Raw genomic sequence first — 26668 nt, 5'->3', positions numbered from 1 at the left:
CTTTACAAAAAAAAACAAAAAAAAAAACTTTCACAACAACAATCATTGATAAAATTTTTCAACTTGAAAATTTCAATTTTAAAATTTTTCATTCTTGAGATATAGTTCCTTTTTTGAAAGTAGTGAGCACACATCTAATGATTATAATCAGAGTTCTCTCAAACATTTTACCCACTTTCCCTTTAAACAAACCATCATGGAAGCTTCCTTAAGAATTTCTTAAGTGTATAACAGTCATCAAAACCTTTTGAATTTATTAATATTTTCTGAATGATTTCAGTTAAACAGTAATAATATCACCATTCAAAATGCCTATTTCTTTTAACAAATCACTATACAAAATCAACATAATGTAGAATTGATTTTGCTGATGTTGAAGGAAGCCGGGCATTAGATTTTGTAACGCTCCTTCAGGATAGAATATTATTTCAATGTTTCATTGTCCTTTTTTGAAAGTAATGATCACACATCTAATGATTCTAATCAGAGTTATCTCTCAAACATTTTACCCACTTTCCCTTTAAACAAACCATCAAAGAATTCTTTAAGAATTTCTTTAAGTGTATAGCAATCATCAAAACCTTTTCAATTTATTAATAGTTTCTAAATAATTTCAGTTAAACAGTAATAATATCACCACTTAAAAAACTCCCCCCCCCCACAAATCACTATACAAAACCAACATAATGTAGAACTGATTTTGCCAATTTTGAAGAAAGCTAGGCATTAGATTTTGTAATGCTCATTCAGGATGAAGTATTATTTCAATGCTTCATTGTCTCAGCTGGAGTAATAAGACATCAATTTCTGTATGGTCACATAGGTATGTAGACTAAAATATTCTAATTTCTGATTATGAGGTTACCTGAAGTCAGTGGTATACACAGATAATCCAGTGTTATTACAGACAGAATATGACAACATGTAGCAACAATTCCAATAGAATTTTTTTTTATTTTAACGTCCACACATCTCCTCGTTGTTAAGCAGTGCCCAATAACTGCCACATTTAGCAATAAGAGATAGTTTGTATCTTTTTATTTATGAAATGGCAGTTAACAAGCAGAAAAAAAATAATAACATAAAAACTTGTCAAAGAAAATTAAAAAAATCTGATGACCACATGACTTCCTTGTATGGAATATTAAATTATATGTGCTTTTCACTGCATTTCACTTAAACTTATTTCCTCAAATTTCATTAGAGATACATTTCTCATTAAATTAATTCTGTTTTTAGTTCAGGGCAACGCAAAAATACATAAAAACTTAAAATATCTTCTTTAAAAATTGAAAAATATAGAAAAAACTAAAACACCAAATAAAGTTAAAACAAACATTTTTTACAATTAAAATTAGAGTTCCTATGCAAAAACAAGCAATTCAGTCATCAGGCAACAAGGCAGTTTTTTTGGTGCACAAAAAAATGAAAAATTAATTTTGGTACCACTCGGCAAAAAGACACTGAAGGTGTAGAAGTTGAACCCACTATTCTGCTAAGTTTCAAATGTTAACAAATATGGCTGCTATAGTAAGCAAAAATTAGGCTTAGCTGCACTTTAACAATTTTTAAATTGTTGACAATTCTACAAATACTGCATGCAGATTAACTACATGCATAAAAAACTTAACTGGAAAATAAGAACAACATAATTAAATCATTTTTAAAGTAAAAAAAATACACAATTTACCATCATATAAGAATAAAAAAAAAAAAAATAAATAAATAAAAAAAAAAACTGGACTCACTGAACTGAGTAATAGTATGAATATATATATATATATATGTTTGTATACTTTTGGTGCAGCTGATTGCAACCAAAAAGGGAGGTGCACAACTGCACATTATAGCAGTCCTATACACAAAATTTCAACATTCCGAGGCTAATCATTTTTGAGTTATGCAAGGTACATACATATGTACATACAGCCAGCATGAAAAAATCTCTATTGAATCTAAATACCCGAAATTTTTTGCCATTACAATACTTCATTTACTTTGTACAAGGAAGTAAAAAGGGATGCAAGGGGGGGGGGAAGGAGGAAAAAAAAGAGAGGAGGTAAGTCACGACTGCATGAAAAAAACTTCAGCAATCTTATGCACATACATATATGCGTACAGCCGTCATGAAAAAATCTCTACTCAATCTATATTTCAAATCAATTTTATAATTCGTTCGGGAAAATAGTGTCCTTTATTTTGTTCTTACATACAGATGTTATGCAAAAACATTGTTAAAATGCATTGAATAGTGGTCAAAATGGATATTTTCATTAAAATATGATATCCAAAATTTTTCGCCATTACAATACTTCATTTACATTGTACAAGGAAGTAAAAAGGGATGCAGGGAAAAAAAGAAAAAAAAAAGGGGGGGAGGTGTGAAATATATAGTCACGACTGCATGAAAGAAACTTCAGCAATCTCCATACATAAGCAATGCAACCTTTTTACAATGCTGACAATAAATATGTGGTATTTAAGTTGCAAAAGTATGTTGTTATAATATAAATACTAGTTGTTTAACTTTTTAAAAGGTCAATGCTGAAAATAACACAATTTTGCACTATATTACAGCAGTTTAGAGGTTTCAAAATTCAATAAAATTAAGAAGCTATTATTGCACAGCAGTTCAATAACTAGTTTTTTAATCTGCTGACTAAAGCACTAATGAGTAAGCTAAGACAAAGCATTTGTTAGTCATCTATTATTTTATAAAAACTGAATATAAAATTTAAAAATAGTATTAATGTCATTGCAAAAAACATACTTTTTCCATACGGTGTAGAGTAGATTTCAATATTTTACTAGCTATGCTATATTCTTTCTTGGTCCAAAGAATTTTAGCTTCTTCTATTTGCCACCTTACTATATCGTCGTCCTCCACACAAGGCAATTTCCTGAGAGCATTTACGGCACTAGATGCAACCTAGAAGATTATTAAATGCAAAATGGAATTTTATATGTGTATAAGAATACTAAAAAATGATTAGGATATACAATATATACTCAAAGGAAGTTTATCATTTAAAGCATTTATCTGTCAAGTTTCCAGATTAAAAAAAAATAAGGAAATAAATATAATAATAATAAACTGAAAGCTTTCAGATTTTATATTACGCCCAAAGGGGCATTTTTTTAATGTCTCGTGTGTTACTTTTATCTATTAAATACCATGTTCTTCACACTTAAACCCCAAAATTCAACTCAACAGCAATATCACAAAATATTTAAAAAGGCATATATATTTAGAAGATCCAATACACAGTCTCATGTACTGGAGATAAAAATATCCCCCCCCCTGGTACAGTATTGACATTGCTTGGTTTGAAATTGTTGAGTTTCTTAATGAAAAACTGATAAAGGCTTTGCAAAATATGAAATAGATCATAAAACAAATTCCGAAATTGTCTTCCAGATGCCCATATTCAGGTGGAAACGTACATTATTCAAAATGTAATGAGTCTATATTAGGTTGTTTTATTACAATGCCAGAAACATGCACACATTTATGCAGCTTCTTCATTATTTAACTTCTTTAAATATAATAAAGAGCTCTAACATTTGGTGGCAACAAATTAAAAAAATGATTCGCTGATTATAGTGAATTAATGCGAAATCCCAAAATGAAACAAATAGCGCTTCTGGGCAAATCACCCCTTTGAGCTAATAAATAACAGCAAAATAATACACAGCTTAAGAAAAATAACTTAAAAATCACATTATCTTCCTTTTCTACATAGCTTTCATACAATATTTTTATGCATATCGATATAAAAAGTATATTAGGAATTTATAATGAAAGGAACACAAACATAACTTTTTATAAAATTAGAATCAATAATAATAATAGATACATAATTATTATATTACCTCTAAGAAAAGTTCTTTTCTTGCTATAACAGCATGTTTTTCTAAAAGCTTTTTAAGCTTGGGAAGGATGGTAGGCTTATTTTGGTTAGAGCACACACAGTGAGTCAATAACCTGCATTTTAACCATGAGACAGGTTCTACATATTCAAAATCATCGTATGCTATTTGATCCTGAAATTGCCACTTATTTAGCAGATTCTTTAATGCTTGAGCACTAAAAAAATATTAAATTATTTATTAAATTTTCAACGAAAATGTAAATGAAGAAATTACTTAAAATCTATACAACATTCATATTACATTCCAAATAACTACCTTGAACACAAAAATAAGGACATTGAGATTACAATAAAAATTAAAAATCATATACAGGCAAAAAAACTTATTTAAATTACATATCTAGTAATGCATTGTGTAATGTTTGGTTCTGCTTCAGATTGCCTGAAGTTAAACTAGGCTTCTTCACTGTTAAGAAAATCTACAGAAAATTCATGTTGCATATATGAAACATGTCACAATTAAATTTAACTGCTAAAGGGTTATTGTTTCTATGCCAAAATCAATACCAGAAGTGTACAGAATTAATCACAGCTCAATTGTCAACTCATATACTGAACAATAAACTATATCAGTAATAAAGTTTATTCTGATGATACTGAAGGAAAACATCAGAGTCTTCAGGATTTGGTTAAAATCAACAGCACTCTTAAGGAAGATCCAAGACAAATCTGTTAAGGAAATTGTTCAAGAATAATATATTTAAACTATCTATAATATAAAAACATTAAGCTTATGGAAATGAAGGAAAATGAATTCCACATAAATTTGCCTGCAGTTTTTTTTTTATAGAATTACTCATTAGAGCTTTCCGTAAGAGGATATTATAAAATAACATAATGACTTATAAACTATGATTTTAAAAGTCAGTATTTTTTGGAGTAAAGTTTTAAACATGTGATATGATAAAATTACTAATAGATAAAATTATGTAAAATTCAACCTTTCATTGCAACGGATACTAAATAAATAATCAAAGCAGTTTCAGCAGTGTGCAAGTCCTTCTGCAATTGGGTATAAACTTTTGCTAGTATATCTTTATAACTTAAATTAATGAATTGGCCTTTTTTTAAAATCAAAATCTTTTGACTTTTGCATATTTTTGCATTTCAAAATCCCTTCCATAATCACTTCAAAATTTCTTTTAATAGCCATTTTTTCTTTGTTTAGAATTTCCTTAGCTCATGAAATACAATGTACGGCACCAATTAATTTTAAAACCATACATGCATGTTTTTAAAATGATGCAACTATGACAGCATGGCAGAATACTGCTAACTGATCAAGAGAGATTCACATGAGTTCATCACTTGAAAGGCAGAACATTTTACTTAAAACCAATTTCAATCTGAAGCTGAATTTTCCCTAATTTAATTATAACTACTTGAATGTACCCCAACATATAACTACTTGAATGTTATTCTGTATCTGTTGGTTTGAGTGTCTAAAGTATCATTTTTGTAAACCACTCAGATACAGTGAATTTTTTGTTATTATAATATACATTCTAACATAATAATTTTTGGTACTTATGGAAAAATCCTGTCAATCACAAAAGAAGGCACCAATCGCGATAAACAAAACAAAACAAAACAAAATTAAATACGGGGGGGGGGGACTTTCTATTCTCATTTTTCTTTTAAATTTATGGCCTTGATAAAAGGCTGTGTGCACAAACTCCTCTCAGGTAATTATTCCAATTTATAACAGTCTTGTCATTTAATTCCAATTCCTCTTTTCCCCATTCAATAATCATCAGTTCTCTGCACGAACTATAAATGAATCAGAGTGCAGTCAAAAAAGAAATAGTAGAACCCTCAAACCACATTCCCTTTTGAATTGACACTCGCTTTGCTCAAGCCTTAATAAACGAGAAGCAATACCATTGCTTCTCCTTTTTTAAAAAAAAAGTGCCATTTCATGTCCATTAACACTATTTTTTAGGCCAATAGGATTCCATAAATTTAGAAATATGGAACAGCATGCTCTGCTGTAGCAGGCAGGTCCTAAATTTTAATCATCTTCCCCCCCGAAAATGTGTGATGGGGGGAAGGAGTCTTTACTTAAGAATAATAACTAACACGTGTAATCAAGGTTACACCAAAGCCAGCGTGTTTGAAGAAGATTTTTCTATTTTTGGTGAAAAATCGCGTTTGGCATCTTTCCTTTAATAGGCAAAAATGGTCAACAGGATTTTCCATAAGTACTCAATTTTTTTATGAAGTACTTAAAACATGATAATTAAATCTTACTCTAAATATGCTTCAGAAAATTCTTCTAAGACAGAAAGCATTTGGATATGACTAAGGACTGGAAGAATATTTCTTGGTGATTCCAAACTTGTACTGCTTAGGCATTCAAACTGTGTTTCACTGGAAGAAAATACATATATACATAAACAGGAAATAAGAATAATTCATTTTTCTTAAACTTCAGCATATTCTAAAAAAAATTATAATACCTATTTTATATTCTGCAAAATGTCTTTTTGGTGTCAACATTTTATTACACAAAACAACTAAAGTGACTCTTTTGATATGCAGACCAAAAGAAAAAAAAAAAAAACTCTTACAGTGGATATCATTAATGGAATTCAGTATTTAACAAAATGCTGTATGGCAAGCAAGCTGGAAACTCAGCATTCCAAAGTCAGCTATCTAGAAAGCTATTTGGAAAAGCCTTCGATTTCATAAATATTAAAAATAGAATTTTTTTAAGCTTATCATGAAGTATTATGATTTCTTATCATATTTATCATGAAGTATTATGATTTCTGTTGCCAATTCCTGAAAAAATCTGATGACACTGAAATATCTACGGTCTAGTTAGAACACAATGATGAAATTCCATTTGTTGTCACAGTGTCAATCCATCTTACTGGGCTTGTTAATAACCATAATCTCAGAAACTTGACTGATTATAATGCACAACAAACTTTTCATTTCACATCCACTATAACATCAGAATGTGCTGATGCACTGCTTTCATGCCAAAATATGTACAAGACAAGGGTCACTCTGAAATTTTTGCAATACACATAGGTTTTTAAAGTTATAATTACGAAATTTTAGAAGTGCTCAAATTAGTCTCCTCCAGCATCAATGCATTTCTGTAGACAAATTTTCCAAAGATTAAATGCCTCAGGCCATTCATTTTTTGGAATCGATGGAAAAAAAATACATTTATAGCTTCTTCAGTTTCATCTTTGGAATGAAATCGGCATTCACATAAATTAAAAAATAACCAAAAGTCAAACATAGCTATATCGGGTGAATAGCATGGATATTCTATCCCTTTGATGTGTTTTTGTTCAAGAAACTCAACTGTCAATGTTGCTGAATGAGAAAATGCATTGTTATGATGAAGCATAAATCCTCTAACATTCACTTCTTGAAGAATTTCTGGAAGACACTTAGTGGTGTACCAATTAGCTGTGTTTGTCTTCTATCTTTACAGCTAATGGCTTTGACAAATCCTGAACTTCTGAAGAAAACAGCATACATTACTTTTTTCATGGCACATTCTCTTTTCACGATTGTGGGTGTGGGATCATCTTCCAAGACCCATGTCTTGTCATTTGTCATGTGTTGGAATGTCAAAAAATGGTATGTCTGTTTCATCACCAGTTACAATTTTAGAAATAATGTACTGGCCATCATCTTTAAGTAACTTGAAGATTTCTTTACTGATTCTGATATGCTTCTCTTTTTGATGCTCAGTTAAATTATGGGGGAAAAAGTGGCAAACTAAGTTTTTCATATGCAAGTTTTCATGAATAATTTTATGTATGATGGCAGATCCAATGTTAAGTTCCTTCTGTAACATTTGGTAGCAATTATCATCAATTAACATTTTCCATATGGTAGACACATTATCGGGGATTACTGTTGACAATGTCCTTCCACATGTGTTCTTATCCTGAAGGAAATTGCAACCTCTGTGAAATTCTGTAAACCATCTGAATACAGTAGTATGAGATGGACCTTCCTTTCCACATGGGAATTGCAGACATTGAACACATTCTTCTTGATTTAATCTCACTTTAAAATCATAGCATGATAATGTTCTCACATCAACTCCATTTTTCCTTCCGCTTAAAATTTATTCTACACTAAACTACTTGCTACACACCAGTAAAAAATCATTTGCTACGCTAAAATGGTTTATATTTTCAAATCCAACTGTTAATTTTTTGCTGCCACTTATTGTCTGTGCATATCTAAAAAATTTCACAGTGATCTCCGCATATAATTTCTCAAAACTTTTTACATCATGAAATATAACTTACCGAGCTAAATTTAAGTACTTATCAAATACTGGTTTATTTTCTGCAATGAAATTCTGTTGACTTTTATACAGATATTCTTGAAAACCATGCTCTTCAAAACCATCTTGTGGGCTATGATAAAAAAAATCTTGTTAAGTATAGAGCAAAAATTTAATTAAAAAAAAGCATTTAGAACAAAAAATTTATAAATTTTAATCACATCTTAATAATTGGAAAGGTAAAAAAAAATTTAAACAATAAAAATGCTAAAATTTTGGATAAAATTACAATATGAATAGGTTTCATATATTTCATCTTATGGTTTTCAATTTCTTTGCAAATATATGCAGCATATATACTAAACATCTTGGAATTTTCTTATTAATCTTCTAATCATGACTTACTAAAGGACAGAGAATTTCTAACCATGAATTTTATTATACAATTAAATGTCTGAAGTATCGTGAGCAATACATTCTCAATTCAATGTCTAAATTATTTAATTATCATAAAATGTCTAAATTATATAATTGAATTCAATGCCTAAATTATTTAATTATCATAAGCAATATGTGCTCATTTCCAAAAACTCTAGCTGTATTAAGTACTAGACCAGATAATAACACTTGCACGAAATGTAATTAGACGGTCTGTTAATTAAAATTGATACGTATGCATGAAAACTGAGAGATGGCATCACCCACTGAAATTGGTGGTGGGCTCACATCTAGCATATTGTAAATGCACTCACGACATACTGTATATAAATTTGATGTCTAGTATGCGATTAACAGCCATTTTAGTCAGTCAGCTCTGCTACACTGCAAAATTGACAATTGACTGCAAAAGTTATATTGATAATTCCATAAATTGATAAAATATTACTTTTTAAGAAGAAAAAATAAGCAGAAATTACTAGGTTTGATAGATATGGTCAGTCTGAAAATTAGGCTAAGTTTGAGTGATTTACAAGTTTGGTGATTTTTGATTTGGTTCAATAAGTACAAATAATGTTGATTTTTTTGGTCACCTTGTTAAGATTATTATGACAGAATTTATCAAACAATTCATGATATGTGATGAAATGATTAAAAAGTGCATGAAATTTATAAGACTATAGGTATCTTGATCAACTGTTATTATTTGTGGTCATTATAATATCCCCCTCATGACTCAGGAACATACTCTAACTCTTTTAGACTTTACAGATGATGGAAGGTGGATGACTGCTAAACATAACATTATAAACTAAAGAATAAAAATGGCAACTAATTGTCTAAAACATAGCTGACAGGAGGTTTTGCTCAAAACATGATACAGGCTTATCTAATGATTGTAATTTAAGTTTACTCTTTTAGAGAAGCAACACAAAACTGAATTTGTTCTTGAGTAAAACATTATATGCATGCATCATTACGAATTTATCCATTTTTACAATAGATTTTGTACAGTTAACAATATTTTTGGTACTTACATATTAATGCAACCACCTTGGTGCAATCTGGCATTTTTTTACAGAGGGAAAGTAAAAATGACTTATCGGAAGTTGGCGTTTTTCACATTTTTTGGGGGGAAGGTTTCCAAATTATTGACATTTATCAGTAAACATTATCAACATATGAAAAAAAAAAAAATACTGCAGCAAATTAAAATGCAAATTTGAATTAATTAAATAAGGATTATGTAACACATTAAAAAATATAATCCATTCTTCTTCAAATCTTTCTGTAATTTTTTGGTGTGGTTCTTCTCTCAAAGTATACAATGATCTGATTTCACTTTAAAAAAATTACAAAACTGTGGGGGCTCGCCTTCGTGCAACCCTCGGCAACAACGGCTATCAAGGAAATGCATTTCTTCATTATTCCCTTTAGAAAATTTTCAGCAAAAATCTGTATTCCTGCAGAAATTTTACCACAGTTTCTTTCACTGATAGCAAATTCCACAAACTCATATTTTAAAACTAACTTTAAGGCAAAAAATATCCTGATTTGTTTATAATAACTGCTGGAACTTGGAATACAACAAAAATGGAACACACATATAAATGGCAACAATGCTTGACTGAACAACTGTTATGAGCATGATTGCCATTGATTGAGTTTGGCACATTCTGATGACAATTTTGTGTTAATATGTAAGTACCAATTTTGGGAGGCAAAGGGAGTAACTAAGTGATATTAGGTAATTTTTTACTCTCTCCCCAACTCCACTTCTAACACAAATGAATAAAAGAAATTTTCTTTACAAAACAACTTTTGATACTAATTAAAAAAGTAATAAGATTATTACAAAGTGAAAATTCACTTTCCCGTTTCTGTAATCAAAACACTATAATTTCTCTATATAGCAATATTATTTAACCTTCAATTTCATATAATGTCTGAATGCATCTAAGATCTTATTCTTATGAACAACAAAAAAGAGTTGCAGATTCTGTTCAAAGAAAATTTTAATTATTAAACAAACTAACCTTTCCATAAGAGGTAAGTTCCAATGCCCTAACCTCCAGGCACTCTCGCACTGATAATCTAAAATTGTAGACATTTCAGCAGGGTTTCCATTTAATAATAAAGACTGGATATAGCCCTGGAGTACAGAATGCAGTCCATTTTGCTGAAGTGCCTGTAAATTACATACACCAAATATTTAGCCTTTTAATTTCAACTTACTTAGAAAAAGATTTGCATTAAAAAAGATATTTCATCACAGCATGCTATTGACTAAAGGTTTCTTTAATACCAACAAGGTTATCAGAAAAAAATATAAAATATTTTGTATTTGCTTACAAATAATCTCACTTTTAAAAACTGTTACAAATGGGAACGTAAACTGTAATTTAATTATTCTTGGTAAACATTTTTGGTTAACAAACAAGGAATACTTTCAGTTTTTCATAAAGGATTACAAACTATTTTCTCTTCTTGCTCAGCATGCACATTTATACTTAAGAAAATTAAACAATGCACGCATAGAAAAAATGTAAAATAGACATTCTTTAATTTTCTTTTTAAAATTAAAATGAGATGTCAGAAAATTTAAGCTATTTTACTTATCACAAATCAAAATAAACAATACTTTAATAATGCATTATATGCATATTTACTACAAAGTTGTTTAAAAAAAAATTAGCAAATGATTTAATACAAAGAACTTTTGTGCAGGAAAATTTTTTAATGAATTTACAACTAAAAAAAATTAAATTAAAAACAAAAGAAAAATATTTGAGATTTTACTATAAATTAGAAGAACTATATAATAGAATGAATGATTGCATTGATACTTAATAATGGCTGTAAATAACTTTTCTTAAAGTTAATAATCTTCAGTTAGCTGAAGTAATTTTACACTGTAAACTGAAAAATTATAACTGTGCAAAATTGTTTAAGAGGATAAGATAACTAAATACTTTTATGGGAAAAACAAAGTTTAAAGTAACATTTGCAACCTTGCATTTGCCCAAAAAGATGCTAACAAGAAGAATAAAAATTTATTACTGCACAGGTATCAAACGTATATTTAATAAATACATTAAAATCTCTTTTTATCAAATTAATTGAAGCAGAGCTATTTCAAATAACCCAAAGTCAGACTTGTTTTTCATAAAAATGGAAATGTTCAATTGTATAAACATCATTTTGACTGCATTATTATTTTTGAATAATTTTTGTACCAAACACATAAATTCAAAATTCTTTTAAAACTTTTATTTTCATTTAAATCACAAAACAAAATCTAATTCAGTTGTAAGGTTTATTTTAATTTTATAATTGTTTTAATTTTGAAACTCTTTCCTTTCAATTCTTGTTTCCCACTGACAACACCCTACCAGAATGAGTTTATAGAATTGCATTGAATGCAGATGAGTTAGAAGTAGTATTTAAAGAAAGAGAGTGCTTAGGAGTCCTTAAAGGCATGTGTTGCCTTCTGGCTATTTCATTCTTGAAACTCTTACACTCGGCCGTATTATATGTGCCTGTTGATATTCGCCGCCTAGTTTAAATTAAAGGCCAATTATGTTAGTATTTGCATCTAAATTTGGCTAAGTCTATTAGTTTCTTATTTCCTTATCCTGATCTAAAAGTCCGAGTGGAGGCTTTCCTGTAAACTCAAGAAGGGGCCCCCTGTATTATGTCTTTGAGTGAATAAAAGGGTAATTTAACCCTACATTGTAAGTAATCTCGAGTCTACATCTAACCTTGTATCTCGAGTCTCCATTGTAAGTACTTGAACTCTGCAATAAGTTGGTACTTAGTTCACTAGGTTATTCGACATTTTATTATAGCCAAAATAGTGAGAAGCATTATACAATAAATTTTAAAAAAAGGGGAGTATTTTATTTTTATCAGAATTACTTTGAAATGAATATCCAAAAGATGAAAGAGGAAAATGAATTATGAAAACTAATACCATTTGTCAAGCTACAGTGCAAGTTATTTGATTACTGAGTAAGCTTGAAATAACAACAAACTTAACATAAACTTAAAGCTTTATGAAAATTAATAACACTTTTGTTTTACCTGTAGTATTTCAATGTGTGAATTATTCTGATCATTTATCTTCAGAAGGCCATCCCACTTCTTCTCAATCAAGTAACTATGTTTTAAAATTGACTGACTATCTGTAGCAACTACTTCACAGCCACTTACTGCATCCATATCTCCAATACTTGAATATGCATCAAGGAGAATGTCATATACCAAAGAAGCTTTTTCTCTATCCCGAGATCCAATAAATGACAAAGGAGAGCTTTCCAGGCTTCCTGAATCTGAATAGTCACTTAATTGATCCTTTATTCTTGATTTTTCTCTATAATAATAATAATTAAAAAATGACTTAAAAAGTCTGAAAGCTTTCAGATTTTATATTATGCCCAAATGGGCGTTTTTTTCATTTACAGACACATACACATTTCGAGAGCATCTGGGCTAACACCACAATTTGCTAAAAATATTTAAAAACAGCATGTCTTTAGAATTTCCAAAAGACAGTCTCATGCACTGGAGATAAAAATGTTTTATTCCCTACAGGATTGCTACTGCTTGCTTTGAAATTGTTGAGTTTTTAATAAAAAATTCGTTAAAATTTTACAAAGTATGAAATAGACAATAAAACAAATTCAAAATTCCAATTTGGGGTTACGGGTGGCCATGATGTTCAGGTGCAGCACTAAGCTATTCAAAATTTAATGACTCTAGTTATTGTTTTTTTTTATTGCCAGAAACATACATACATTTAAGTGAATTCTTCATAATTTAGTTTCTTTAACTATAATACTGGGTGATAATATTTGGTGGCAACAATTTGAAAAGTGATTCGGACATTTAAAGCAATTCAACACAAAATGCTGTTTTGAGAGTAATAGCTCTTCTGGGCTAATAATAATATATAATAAATGAAAAAAAAATGACACTATGCAATGAAATTAATTTAAAATTTATAGCTTTAAAGCAGTAATTAATTTTTAAAGATTATAAAATCATAATTAAAAAGGACAAAATTATCAATTGCTAAAAAATTAAATTCCAGAATCATAAGACTAAACATATTATTAGTGTGAACAACTATAATACTGAATTAGATGAAGAAAAACACAATTAATTTCTGGAAATTTTAATGGAAAATATCTGAGAAACAATTAAAAAATTAACAGGTAAATATAGAAAAGCTATTGTGTTATATAAGGTACAATAAAAATATACACATAAAAATTAAAACATTACAAAAGTTCTCCCCACCCAAAAAAAAAAAAAAAAAAAAAACCACAATAAATAATTAAAAACAAAAAAGATTAACATTTTCCAGAAAAAATTTCAAAGAAAAAAATTAAAGCAAAGAAATTGAGCTTAAATTTATATGCATTCTTTAAGTTCAGCAAATTGTACCAAAATGTTGTACCAAACAGCCTGGGATCGAATCCACAGGATGTTTGTAAGTGACCAGTAGGGCAGTTGTAAGTAGGGCAAAGGGCACTCAAAATACATGGCAAACCAAAATCCTCCGAAGAGGTTGGTAAGCAGAGAAGAAGAGCTGGGAGACCTTGGACCAACCCTCTTTCAGAACTACCTCTGAGACAGAAGCTTAGCAGTTAGCAAGGCCAGGCAACACTAATATGCCTAGATGGATGCACAGCTGGTGACTTGCTTCAAACTGTACCTGTCTGGAGGCAAAACAATTTTTTTGGTACATGATATTTGTTTAGAATACAACTCGAGTTCAATGAGTAACAACCGTGTGCCTGCTTACCTTTTTTGAGACTATACTATGACTGCCCATGAGTGTCAGTATGTCTTTTTCAGTAAACAACCTATAACTCTTAATTTGTAAATGATTTTGTGTTTGTTTTAATGACTTTTCAACAAGTTTTAGGAAAATTAATAAGAAGAGTCAAATAATGACGAAAACTGTTAGAATCACTATCCAGGTTAAAAAGAGATCGTTGAAAAGTATGAATATGGAATACCAGGACTCGGCTGTTGCATACCATATGCCAAATATGATGCGTCTATGATCATGAAAAACAAAGATATTATTAAATCAGCTAATGTTGCAAAAAGGGTTAAATGGATTACTAAACATAGATAAGAGATGTTAAAGCATGTGGTACTTACGTATTATCGCAACCAGGTTGGTGCTATTTGTAAGTTTGAGTAAAAAAGTATGAATAGAAAGAAAATGTACGTTTATTAATTACAGATAATTTTTAATACAGTTTTTTATATTATTTTGTTTTAAAATATAAAATAGCAATTAAACCCTTCCGGTTTCGAATTTGAATAAGTTGCAGAATTATTTTTTCGGCGGAAATCTTTTGGCTATTGCTTTTAGCACTGATTGAAAACCGTATTCGCCATAACCATGTACACATCGACTTATTTTTACTTAAAAAAACATCCCAGAATTGCACAAAAATGGCATTGCACACACTCTTGACTCTATCCATGTACACTGCTATTTTCTTATAAATTACAAAAATTTGCACGAAAATGCAGGAAAATTTTGTGAATCTCCACATGCTCCTTTTACAAAAGTACGTATAACACGTAGGGTTGCCGTAAGTAGGGTCGCCAAATTTGGCAATTTATGCGAATTTTGGCCTGGTTGCATTAATACATAAATACCAAGCATGTCAAAAAACTGTTTATCTTATTACTAATATCATGTGCTTCATTTATGTACAGTATATATTTTTGTATTTTAGAATTAAATAGTGCTATATATAATGAAAACAATAGGACTTTTTTTTATAAAAAAGATTAAACATTTTCCTTTTATTTCTTATTAGAAAATTTCATTTGGTATATGCCCAAGGATTTTCAATGGAATGATAATGTATACCGAAGTACCACTGTATAATGTATACAAGGAGTACAATGTATACAAGGAATATAATACAAGGAGTTTAAAATTAAAACACCTCTACTCTGAGCTCTTTGTACATCGAAGTACTAAGTGTAAAGGCTCCAAAATTATTAAACATACTAATCAAGGCATGGGGAAATGGATTACGTGAGAAAGAAAAAGTTCCAGAAACACTGACAGGTGGTGCTGTACAACAGAACATATGCTGAAAAGACACAAAATACACTTTATCACACATTTTATTCGAATGTACCAAACATTATTATCACAAAACCTTATCGATGCAAGGGAAGCTGCTCAATGTGGTTTCCTTCTTCAAGATGTAAAATCTGCAGACTGTGGACAGCTTGTTCAACTGCGGATCGTAATTGGTCAATTGAGATGCTTCTCACATGCAGAGTGATACTGTCTTTCAAATCTGCCAAAGTTACCAGACGTCGTCGATAAACAAGATTTTTTAAGTAACCCCACAACCTAAAATTACATGATTAAGATCTGGAGAATAAGATGGCCAGAGAGCAAAATTGCAGTTACAATGACAGTTTAAGTTTGTTAACTTTTTTTTTCTCGTATCAGCAATAGAAATTAAAAAGGAATATTTGTATACCTCATGCTTTTTTTTTTTTTTTTTTTTTTTTTTTTGATTATTTATGCCTTTTCAGCATACTTTCCATTGCACAGCGCCACTTATCGGTGTTTCTGGAACTAATTTTTTTTCACATAATCCGTTTCTCCATGTCCTGAATAGTATATTCAACAATTTTGGGACCTCTACACTCAGTAGTTCGATCGATGTAGAGAGAGCTCAGAGTAGGGGTGTTTTAATTTTAACCACCTTGTATATAGAAGTTCTTCATTATTCTCAGAATGAATTATAATAAATTATAATATATATAACATGACATTATAATATTGTATAACATGAATTATAATAAATGCATTTTATAATTTAATTAAAAATGAACAGTATGAAGTAAAATGACTGTTCATACATGATAGAATAATTCATTACCTCATTGTGTCACACCATAATTCTGTATACAGTATAGCAGTAAAATAAGCAGAACAATACTGAGCAGCCTGTGCAACTTCTAGGTAATTGAGGTCCAGCCAAAAATCTTTCAGAACATTTCTCTGATTGCCAGTTCTGTAGAAATAAATAACAATGAAATTATAATCAAGCATGCAAAATTAAGAATGAATTATTATTAATTACCACCTTTTTTTTTTCTTTCACGCAAAACTAAAACATTTGCAAATTAAAAAATATATATATATATGGACAACAAGATAATGGTAACATTAATTTAACCAAAATTTTGTATAATATTACAGAGGACCTTAATATCAAAATATATGCAAGAAGAAAGTTAACATTTTTTAAACATAAATAAGAAAATTTAGATAGCATCTGATACTACTATACAGGTAGTTTAAACTTAGTTAAAACTTAGTTACCAATAGTAGGTGGTGCTTAGTTTAAACTTAGTTACCAATAGTATTTTTTTAAATTAACATTAATTCTCTTATTATTTTTTGGAAAAAAAAAATACCAATGAAAATTGTACACACTAAATAATTTTTCATTTATTTTTTAACTTTCAGTAATTTTCTATAAATTTATTTAACACTGATAGATGATATTTATCATACAAATGTTTAAAATACAGAGCAATGGTCATTGAATATCTTAAAAATTAATTAACATTGAAGTTAGAGTTAATGATTTTTACTAGATTAGCAGTTTCAAACACCTTAGTGCTTAGACATTAATCAAATGATAAATCTTTGAATAGAAAATAAAAATTACTTCTTGGCTTCAGGTAAAATTTCTCACATGATTTAGCTAGCACCAAATACTTATAAAATAGTAATTAAATACAGAAAACTAAAATTGAGCATTTGTGATATTCTTTATTTAAATAAATTACACACTTTCTTTATTTACATTAATAATGAGATAGCTTTAACTCAAAAACCTCTGCTAAAGCAAACTGAAAGCAGTCCTTACTTCAGTATTCCATACTCTGCAGAGTGACTTCATCAACCCATGATCACAATGAACATTTGATTATATTCATAATAAAATAAGTTTATGCTCCATTATTATTTCATCATTGAAAAACGTACAATAGCTAGTTAATGACAATTTATTACAGTAGCTACTATATAAAGTAAAATTATGAAAAGCTTATACCTTTGATACCATACAACCTTTGATATGCATTATACACAGTCTTTCTGACTTTCTAGATCATCAAGCAATCTCAAGCAGAAAAATTATATAGCAACTATCCTCTTAATTATACTTTTAATAATAATAAAGAGAATGAAAATTTATGTTCATGGTAAAATACATATTTTCTAAATATCAGAAAGATAAAATTAAAAGTTCACAAATTAATACAAGGAAAATTTTATTTTCTGTACTGTTCTAATTTCATTAAAGAATAGTTTTATCAATTTTCCTTCAAATTTTCAAGCAACATTCCTTTTAAGCAACAACAAGGTGAAATTTAAATAAATGTATCAAACTCAAAGTAGAATTTCTGTCTTCCCTGAAATTGATTTTGCTGTTTTTATAGTAAATGTGCATATTGATAGGTACTCAAGAAGACAATCAAACGGTTTGATGAAAATAAAACATGCCTTTACAAAAATTTCCCAAATTAATCTTAAAAATGTATTCAGTCTGCCACATTTGCATATTATTTAAAAGGAAAAAAGTGGTTCAACAGCAATAACTTGTTTGTACCTTTATGCTAAAGATGGCCAGGTAAACATCTTAATAATGTAAGAAAAAAAAAAAAAAAAAACTATATAGGATACTTACTGTTCTCGTGGATTCAGCCATATATGATTCAAAACAGAAAGCATGGTTTGAACAGATGACTTGCTAAATTCTTTATTGGAAGGAGAAGCTTAAAAAAAAATAAGAAGAAAATTGTTCAAAAATGAGATAAAAAACACTATTATTTGGACAAAGGAAAAAACATATTAAGAACCAAGACAGAGCTTCACAGCAATAATATACTTATGTAAATTCATTTTATTTCAAATGTCACAAATTTTAATAACAATCTAATGAATTTAACTGTGTGTATTTTTTAAATTGAAATTAAATAGGTTAGATTAGGGCAGCTATAAGTTCTAGAAGTTAAAAGCTAGCAGTCGTATCATAGTTCTATTCTTTTCATTAGCATTTCTCAAAATTTAGCATTTTTGGGGCCATACATGAAAGAACCAGGAGTTTTCTGAACACCTGTACAGAAAATTAGATGGGAAAATTACAAGGGTCTGTGAATATGGAATCAACATAAGAAAGCAGTAATTTAGTGTCATCTTTTTGCTTGGCTTTTATTCAACAGAGACAGAAGTTTAAAATTTTGTAGATATAGTGCTCTTTTACAACAGAATTGCAGAGTTTCTTTACTGGGGGTGTGTAAAGGAATTTTGCGACTGTCAATGACAGGGTGATCAGAGGAGCATTTTTTCCATTCTTGTTGACTGGAATTTCTCTGACTTTCATGTGGAAACTTAGATAATTCATGAGCCTGATTGTGGTAGATATGGCATTTGTGACTAAAGTCTAATTCATCAAAAGAAAATATTTTCTAACTAGCATAGGCCCAGAATTCTTAATTGTTTCGAACTCAAATTGTAATATTTTGGGGTCAGTGAAAATGAGTTTTACTAGCAGGTTGCATGAGGGCAGAAATACAATTTGGCTGATATTTCAAGAGAACAAAAAACAGAAAGAAACTGTGTGAGAGTGGAGGAGCAGTTTGCCTCTCTATAGACTTGCCAGCATAAGCAGAATGGACCTTACACTTTTTCAGTGTGAGATGAATTTTGCATTCAGATGTGGTTTGATTTTCAAAAACTAAAGAGAATTTGGAAGCAGAAGCACTTGCCTCTCTCTATGGAGAGTCTGCCCTTCCCACATCTAATGGAAAGAAGCTAACATGATTGCAGCTTGATGCCAATGAGGGCATTTTTTCCGTGTTAGGGGTTACTAGTCTTTCCTGGTGGAAGCACACTGTCTAAGGCTATCAGTTGAGTAGATATGTCATCTCAAGATATCATCATGAATTAGACAACAGCAGTGAATCCATTTATCCTGTCTAGGAGCTCGAAAGAAAGAACTTCCATACGTTGAATAATTGCTATGATCATGATTCACCAGAGTGAACTAAAGTATAGTTGCAGCCTGGGAGGGCTGTGATAATTTCTTGTTAAGACACTTTGCAGTGCCTATGCAAACTTTGGTGCATTTTCTGCAGTTGAGAAGTATTGACATGTCATCTTTTATTGGGTCTAGAATTTTAAGGCAAGAAAATTTGAGCATTATTTTTTAGCATGTGGGTCTTAATGGCAAGAAATGATAATTGTTTTACTTTTTTGTATTTTTATACCATTGTGTGCTATTATTAAATAAGCAATAGTTTTTTATAGAAAAAAATAGAAAATAGTTTTTTCACATATTAATTTTTAAAAATTTTAATACATGAAAAAACTGCATTAACATAAAGAGTCATTCACTGCAAGTTTAAAAAAATGTATTTGAACTTGCGTGGATAAATAAAAGTATTTAATTAATGATCGAAAATAAATTAATTAAGTCAATTCCTACTTGGCTAAACAAAGAAAAATTTTAATAATACAAAACAATTTCTTGAATATGTGAAAAAACTGTATTAACATCAAGTGAAGTGTCCTCCACTACAAGTAATTTAAAGGTTAGAATTCTAAATAAATAAATAAAGGTTAGAATTTGACTACTAACTAAAATTGAGTGATTTTGATGGCTTTGTAAAAAAATCAGAAAATCTAATTCACTAAAAACTGATTGTGTGGATAATTTCGGTATTAGAAAATTGAAAGCATGCTTTTCTAACCAAAAATGATATATAATCATGATTTATGAAATTCCTTGTTCATACAGTGCAGAAGTTTGATTTAGCTGAGGTAATACAAAGGCATACATTCCCTTAGGCAAAGCAAGCAAAGGCTACTTGCCTAAGGGAATGTATATCTTTGAGGAGGACTTTTTTAAGACAAGCTGGCTTGTAACCACAATACACGTGGGTAAAATGAAAAAAAAAATGCCCATGCAGCTAGTCCATTCTACTGAAACTGAACTCAAGTCAAACCATGACTGTTCAATGAACTTTACCACTCGGCAGTTGATAAGCTGCCGTACAGCATTTTTAAGGTTCACTATTCAGGTTTCTGCTGATAAAAAAACTATTAAACAAACCTGACTTACTTTCATTATATTTTCCTTGTAAAAATGCATACATGATGTGCTTTAACCAAAATTCACAACAAATTCCTGATTTCATTATAAACAGTTTAGAATTCTTATATAAATGAAAATTAATTAATTCAAATACAGGTATTTGGGGGCAGAAAAATTAAAACACAAACTTACCTGAGAGTTGAGAACTTTTGCTAGATGAAGACTGTACCCATGAGGAAAAATGTGAGAAAAATGATTGTATTCCAGTAGACAGTGCACCCCGGATATGTTCATCATCGAGTAAAAGGACAACATGAATTAAATAAGGAAGTATTTTCTCACAGAAGCTCACCTATTAAATTACATTAAAAATAAAAATTCAAAACATGTTTTGAAACACTCATGTGATCAAAATGAAATCTCAAGCACATTTTTACACATGAAATAGTATTTGGGAAAAGTTTGAAGTTCAAAATAAATTATAAAATCAGAATTGCTTGGCACAGCCCTTATTCATTAAGTAAACCAATTTCTGCTACTTTGCTAATGACAGGAACAATCTTGCCTAGTTGCCATGATGAATTTCTGATCTCAGACGAGGAAGGTTAGTCACAAATTTCTGCTACTACAACACTAGCATTATAAAAGCACATTATTTAAGACAAAAGGTCCAAAATAAATTGTATAAGAAGTGAAATAGAATGTGCATATAATATATATGCATTCATTCCAAGTTTTTTAAATATTATAACTTTCCTTACAAAATAATAGGTATAAAAACAAGAAATATTTGGACTGCAAATACTACATACTAATACTAAGAATGAAACTTTAAAAATAGATGGCTTCATGGTTTAATGTTTAAATAAAAGTATTTTTTTTAACCTGTCATAATATTTCTGGGTCATATATGACTAAAAACTCTATCAGTGGGTGGGGTGGGGGGAGAATAACAATGATGGATTTTTTAATCAAAATTGTCAGTTAAAAATTTAATGTTGCCATTCTGTATGCCATTTCTGCATGACTACTTATAGTGTTCCTTGGAATTATCTTAACATTATAATATGACTGCATCCAAGCACCTCATCATTTTATCTTTTGTCACATACAACCAAGAATATAACTAAAAAACTCATTTTTTACTATTTAGTATATTTTACTAAACCTGCATAATTTAAAAAGTTTTTCATATACAGTACACTCCCGATTATTCGCGGAATTGGGTGGCGCGGCCGCCACGGATAACAAAAAACGCGGATAATCTGAAAAAAAGCTAAAAACGGGTATAGCAAATAAGAAAACAGTCATTCAAACTTTGAAAAATCGTTTTATGTACAATAAAACGTAAAATAAACAGCAGGAAATGTTTAAATAACGCTTAATATTTTAGCTTATTACGCTTAATATATTCTCCCCATAAAGTCTAATTTCTCGAATTCCATGTCGCTGCTTAAAATGAGTCAATCAGCCAGAAGACGCATCAAAATTTCCTGTCAGACCTAACAACTCAAATGATAGGAATGATAGGACCTTCGCCGCAATGATAGGACCATTTACAGGAATACTCTCTTTTCGAACTTGAGCTAACCACTATATCAATGCCATGTCTAGCTCATCAAAGGTAGAACTCTTCATAGTTTTTCGCATTTTCATTGTGGAAGCACTGTCCAACATTGATGCAAAGTTCACCAGTTTGTCTTTTTGCTTTAGAATGTCACACACTGTTGTTTCCGCGATTCCGTAATCCAATTCCATCTGCTGCCTTGTAGCGCCGTTTTCTACTTTGAAAATTAATTCTAGTTTTTGCGCAATCATCAACACAACCTTCTTTTGTTTTCCTGACATTTTAAATCAGTAACGAAAAACACAAAACCAAAAAGCACAAGCACTGAACACAATAAAAGATAAGAAATTAATTTCGACCGGTTCGCAAACACTATCAGGCTTAAACTAACAATGGCAAGTGGGAGGAAGTGGACGTGTCAGTAAGATTAAGACGAGAGAGGGCGATGGAGCGGGCACTGCGAGGGTCAGTAAGAAATCACTTACTCATCAGAGTGGAAGATTCTGAGAAGGCCGAGGGGAAGGTTCCGAGAAGGCCTAAGATATTTTTGCCATAAATAAACACAATGTTAGCAAATTAAACGTTTTTCTCAGTTTTGTAAACATTTTTATTTTCTTTGCTTTACGCTTGGGGGGGGGGAAACCTTTGTGCGGCAGGCGCGGATAATCGGGAGTCTACTGTATATTTTACTTTTCAGTATATAAAATAATACAATTTGAAAAAGTAATGTAGAAAGAAAAAATTCTGCCTCTAAAGGTAGGATTATTTTAGGATTACTTAGATATTATAGTAGAGTATATGAGGACCAACTACTATGCCTAAGGGAAGAGATGCATTTGAGGATGCCTTTTTAAGAGAAACTGGTTTGCATTCATGTTATATATGGGAAAACCATAAAAACTTCCATGCAGCCAGCACATTCACCAGTGTTTGAACCCTCTGAAGATAAAAAAATTAATCTTTTAAATTAAAGTAGCAATGCAGTACACATGATATCATCTTTCTTAATGTATTTTGGCATACCTAATGGTAAAAATATACATACAATTTACACATAATTTAAACAGCTGTTCCAATCTCATTGTCACTTGAAATAATAAGAATGCTAGATGATAGATTAAAAATGCAACAACAGCACAAAGGTGAAAATAATTAAATAATTTTTGAAAAAAATGTTAAAATTCAGCAAATTACATTAGAAATTTTTGTTTTTTTGTGGAAGACTATTTTTTGAGCTATTTGATGCTGTAAAGATTGAAATCCCCCAATGATTACTGAATGAACTATTAAATTGAATGAATGAATTATTAAACACTACTGAATTAATTTCTATTATTACTGAATGAATAAACTATTAAACAAGGATTACTGAGAAATATTTAGTATTGCACATGCATACACACAGACGGAGAACAGAGAGAATTGAAACAAAATAATTATAGAATGCTGTATTGTAGTTATATATGTAAAAAAATACTAAGAAAATTGAAATGGTACAGGAGATCAAAAATTAATTTTAAGACTGACTCAAACAGTACACAAACAGAGACAAAATCAAGTTAAATGAAATGTAGTATTTGTAAAAAAGTATATTTTTAAGTTAACAAATTATTTTACAGAATTACATCTTGACAATGAAATTTAAAATAGCATAAAATAACTATAAGTTCGTACTATATATATATATATATATATATATATATATATACACACAATATATTTAAAAATTATAACATATATAATATATTTAAATATTAAAAATAACATATTATCCTTTTGCACTCAAGGTCTTTTTCACTTGGGTAAACCAGCTAGCTTTAGCTTTAATTTTTCTAAAGTTTCATTTCTTTCTAAAACTACATTTCCCCCCCCCCATACGAATGCTATGCTGAGACTAACTAAACTAAGCTAAGATTTGGCTAAGAACACAAACTGAGCTTGGCCCATAAAAGTATTTCAGATAAGAATATCTTATCGTACATCGTAAATAAACAGATTAAATTCCAAACTCGCATAGCACCAGTACAGCGAACATCAATTGGATGCATCAAACCTCCCAGGCACCATAGTGGCACCCTTCGAGTGCAAAAAGTTAAATAATAATTATTATCACTGTTCTTACAAAATTCAGTTGTATTAAATGTAAAGCAACTCACAATTTATATAACTACTTATGATACTTAAGCAAAGTAATATATATTTTACCTGTTTCTTACATATAGGAATTAAGCATTCAAAAAAATTATTTCCTGTAAGACCACTTTCTATGATGGTACATACTAAATTTGTTATCCATTCAGAATGTTCATAACCAATCGGAAGCCAGACAGATAATCTCTGAATATTGTTTAAGCATGGACTGTACTGACAAGTCCGTTTTAAAGACTTGGTCTGAAAATAAGTAATAATTAAAATATTATTATTTTAATTTTTCATAACAAAAACCACCATCATATTTCTATAACTATTTTAGAAGAAAGAAGTGAAAAATAGACATCTGAAAGTTTAATTCAAATTCTAGCCACACAGCAAATGCTTGTGTATTTATAAATACAACTTAAAATTACTAAATAAATTTAAATGTAACATTTTATGAGGACTGTCTGAAAAGTCTCCGCACCATCATTTACTACTGTGAAATTTTGGGCAGCTAAATTTAAACATGAACATACCAGCTTGGATGACGAATGTTCAGAATGGGCAAAAACTGCAACCACTGAAGAAAACATTGCTAAAATCCACCAAAGAGTACAACAGAAGCTATTAGGCACCCAGCACAGGCTATTAGCGTGTCGAAATAACGTGTTCACATATTGAGCTAAGATTTACATATGCATAAGCTGGGTACACGCTATGTGCTGTGTTTGCTCACTTTTGACCGAAAACGTGTCCGAATAAACATTTGCACCATTCTCTTGGCGGAATAAATCAGAGTTTTTCAGAGTATTAATCACTGTGGGTGAAACCTGAATTCATCACTACAGCCCAGAAACAAAATCACAGTTAAAACAGTACACTGCAAATGGAGATTTGGCTCCAAAAATGGTAAAAACTGTTCCTTCATCTGAGAAAGTAATGGCAAGAGTTTTCTGGGAGAGCTATGGGACCGTCTCGATAGATTATCTTGAAAAGGAATAACTATTACTGCAGCATACTATACAATGTTACTTGACAAGTTGAAGGCAGAAATTATGGGAAAATGGCCACATTTGCAAAAGAAAAAATTTTTGTTTCACCAAGACTATGCTCCACCTCACACCTCAGCAGTTGCAATACCAAAAATCCATGGATTACGATTTGAACTGCTTGATTTCCCACACTATTTGCCAGACCTGGCACCAATTGACTCTCCCCCCCTTAAGCTAAAAGAAGCACTAGGACAAATATTTTTGGCAAATGAGAAGACATTACAGAGAAAGATTCCACTATCTGGCTGGGTAAAAAGATGGGAGCATTGTTAGAAGAAATGTATAAACTTACAAGGAGACTATGTCGAAAAATAAAGGTAATTTTGGAGAAAAATATTTTTTCTTTCTTAGATCAGAAACGTTTCAGACAGCCTACGTAGAAAATGAAAGATATAAATACAGATATATGAAAGATGTTTAAAAATAAAGCGTAATATACCGAATACAGACTAAATTACATTTTCAAATTTGAGCTTTTAAAAAGTTTTCAGTAATATTAGTTATGGAATAATTAAACTTGGCTTAGGATCAATTAAATATCAGTAGTAAAATAAATATTTACAATGCAAACGTACACACTTGAATACAAGAATTAAAAAATAAAATTGCTTGGCAAAAATAATACTTCCATCAATACTCAATTAACCATGGATAAATTAATCAGGTTCTGAATTAATTGGATTATGACTAGTAAAAAAATTTTATTTCGTTTACTGTGGAATGATAAAAAAATTATTATCACAAACCACCAGCATAAAACAAAATTATGTACGGAAAATAAATTAAAGAATAGAAAAGTGCATGGTATGACAGCAGTGATAAAAAAGTTCTAATTTTTGTTAATGTGAATTCACTAACATTGTTTAGGTTCTCTTGTAAATATTGTTCTTTAATGCTATTCGTAAATTAGTTCCTTCATTTCTAATGATGCTTATTCTTCCATTATTTATAAAATGTTCTATCTGTTTTGAATTCTGATTTAGTAAATGTAGCCAAATAAATTTATTGCCGATTAACTATTTCTATTAATTATATTCTGTTATTTCCTTTTCCTGTGTTTTTAACTGCCCTTATATTAAAATATATACAATTCAAATCATGTAGTTATAGGT

The 26668-nt window shown here is 29.9% G+C and overlaps 1 protein-coding gene across 4 annotated transcripts in view; it reads right to left on the bottom strand.

Moving 5' to 3' along the window:
* The window catches only part of tefu (Serine/threonine-protein kinase tefu), a 240355-nt gene that overhangs the window by 82869 nt on the left and 130818 nt on the right, over nt 1–26668 (bottom strand). For all 4 annotated transcript variants that reach the window (XM_085827007.1, XM_085827010.1, XM_085827009.1 and 1 more), the window contains 10 exons: nt 24574–24759; nt 20994–21153; nt 18393–18480; nt 16572–16706; nt 12718–13006; nt 10671–10822; nt 8219–8329; nt 6183–6302; nt 3874–4087; nt 2771–2929 (listed from right to left, as the gene is read on the bottom strand). In XM_085827007.1, coding sequence (XP_085683133.1) covers nt 2771–2929; nt 3874–4087; nt 6183–6302; nt 8219–8329; nt 10671–10822; nt 12718–13006; nt 16572–16706; nt 18393–18480; nt 20994–21153; nt 24574–24759 — 1614 coding nt within the window. The remainder of the gene's footprint in view (nt 1–2770; nt 2930–3873; nt 4088–6182; nt 6303–8218; nt 8330–10670; nt 10823–12717; nt 13007–16571; nt 16707–18392; nt 18481–20993; nt 21154–24573; nt 24760–26668) is intronic.

This window comes from Stegodyphus dumicola, chromosome 11, assembly GCF_044657685.1.
Source record: "Stegodyphus dumicola isolate Sdum_Otavi_A_Nest chromosome 11, ASM4465768v1".
NCBI lineage: Eukaryota > Metazoa > Arthropoda > Arachnida > Araneae > Eresidae > Stegodyphus > Stegodyphus dumicola.
Note: the sequence above shows the minus strand (reverse complement) of the source record. Positions and strands in the feature narration are given on the sequence as shown.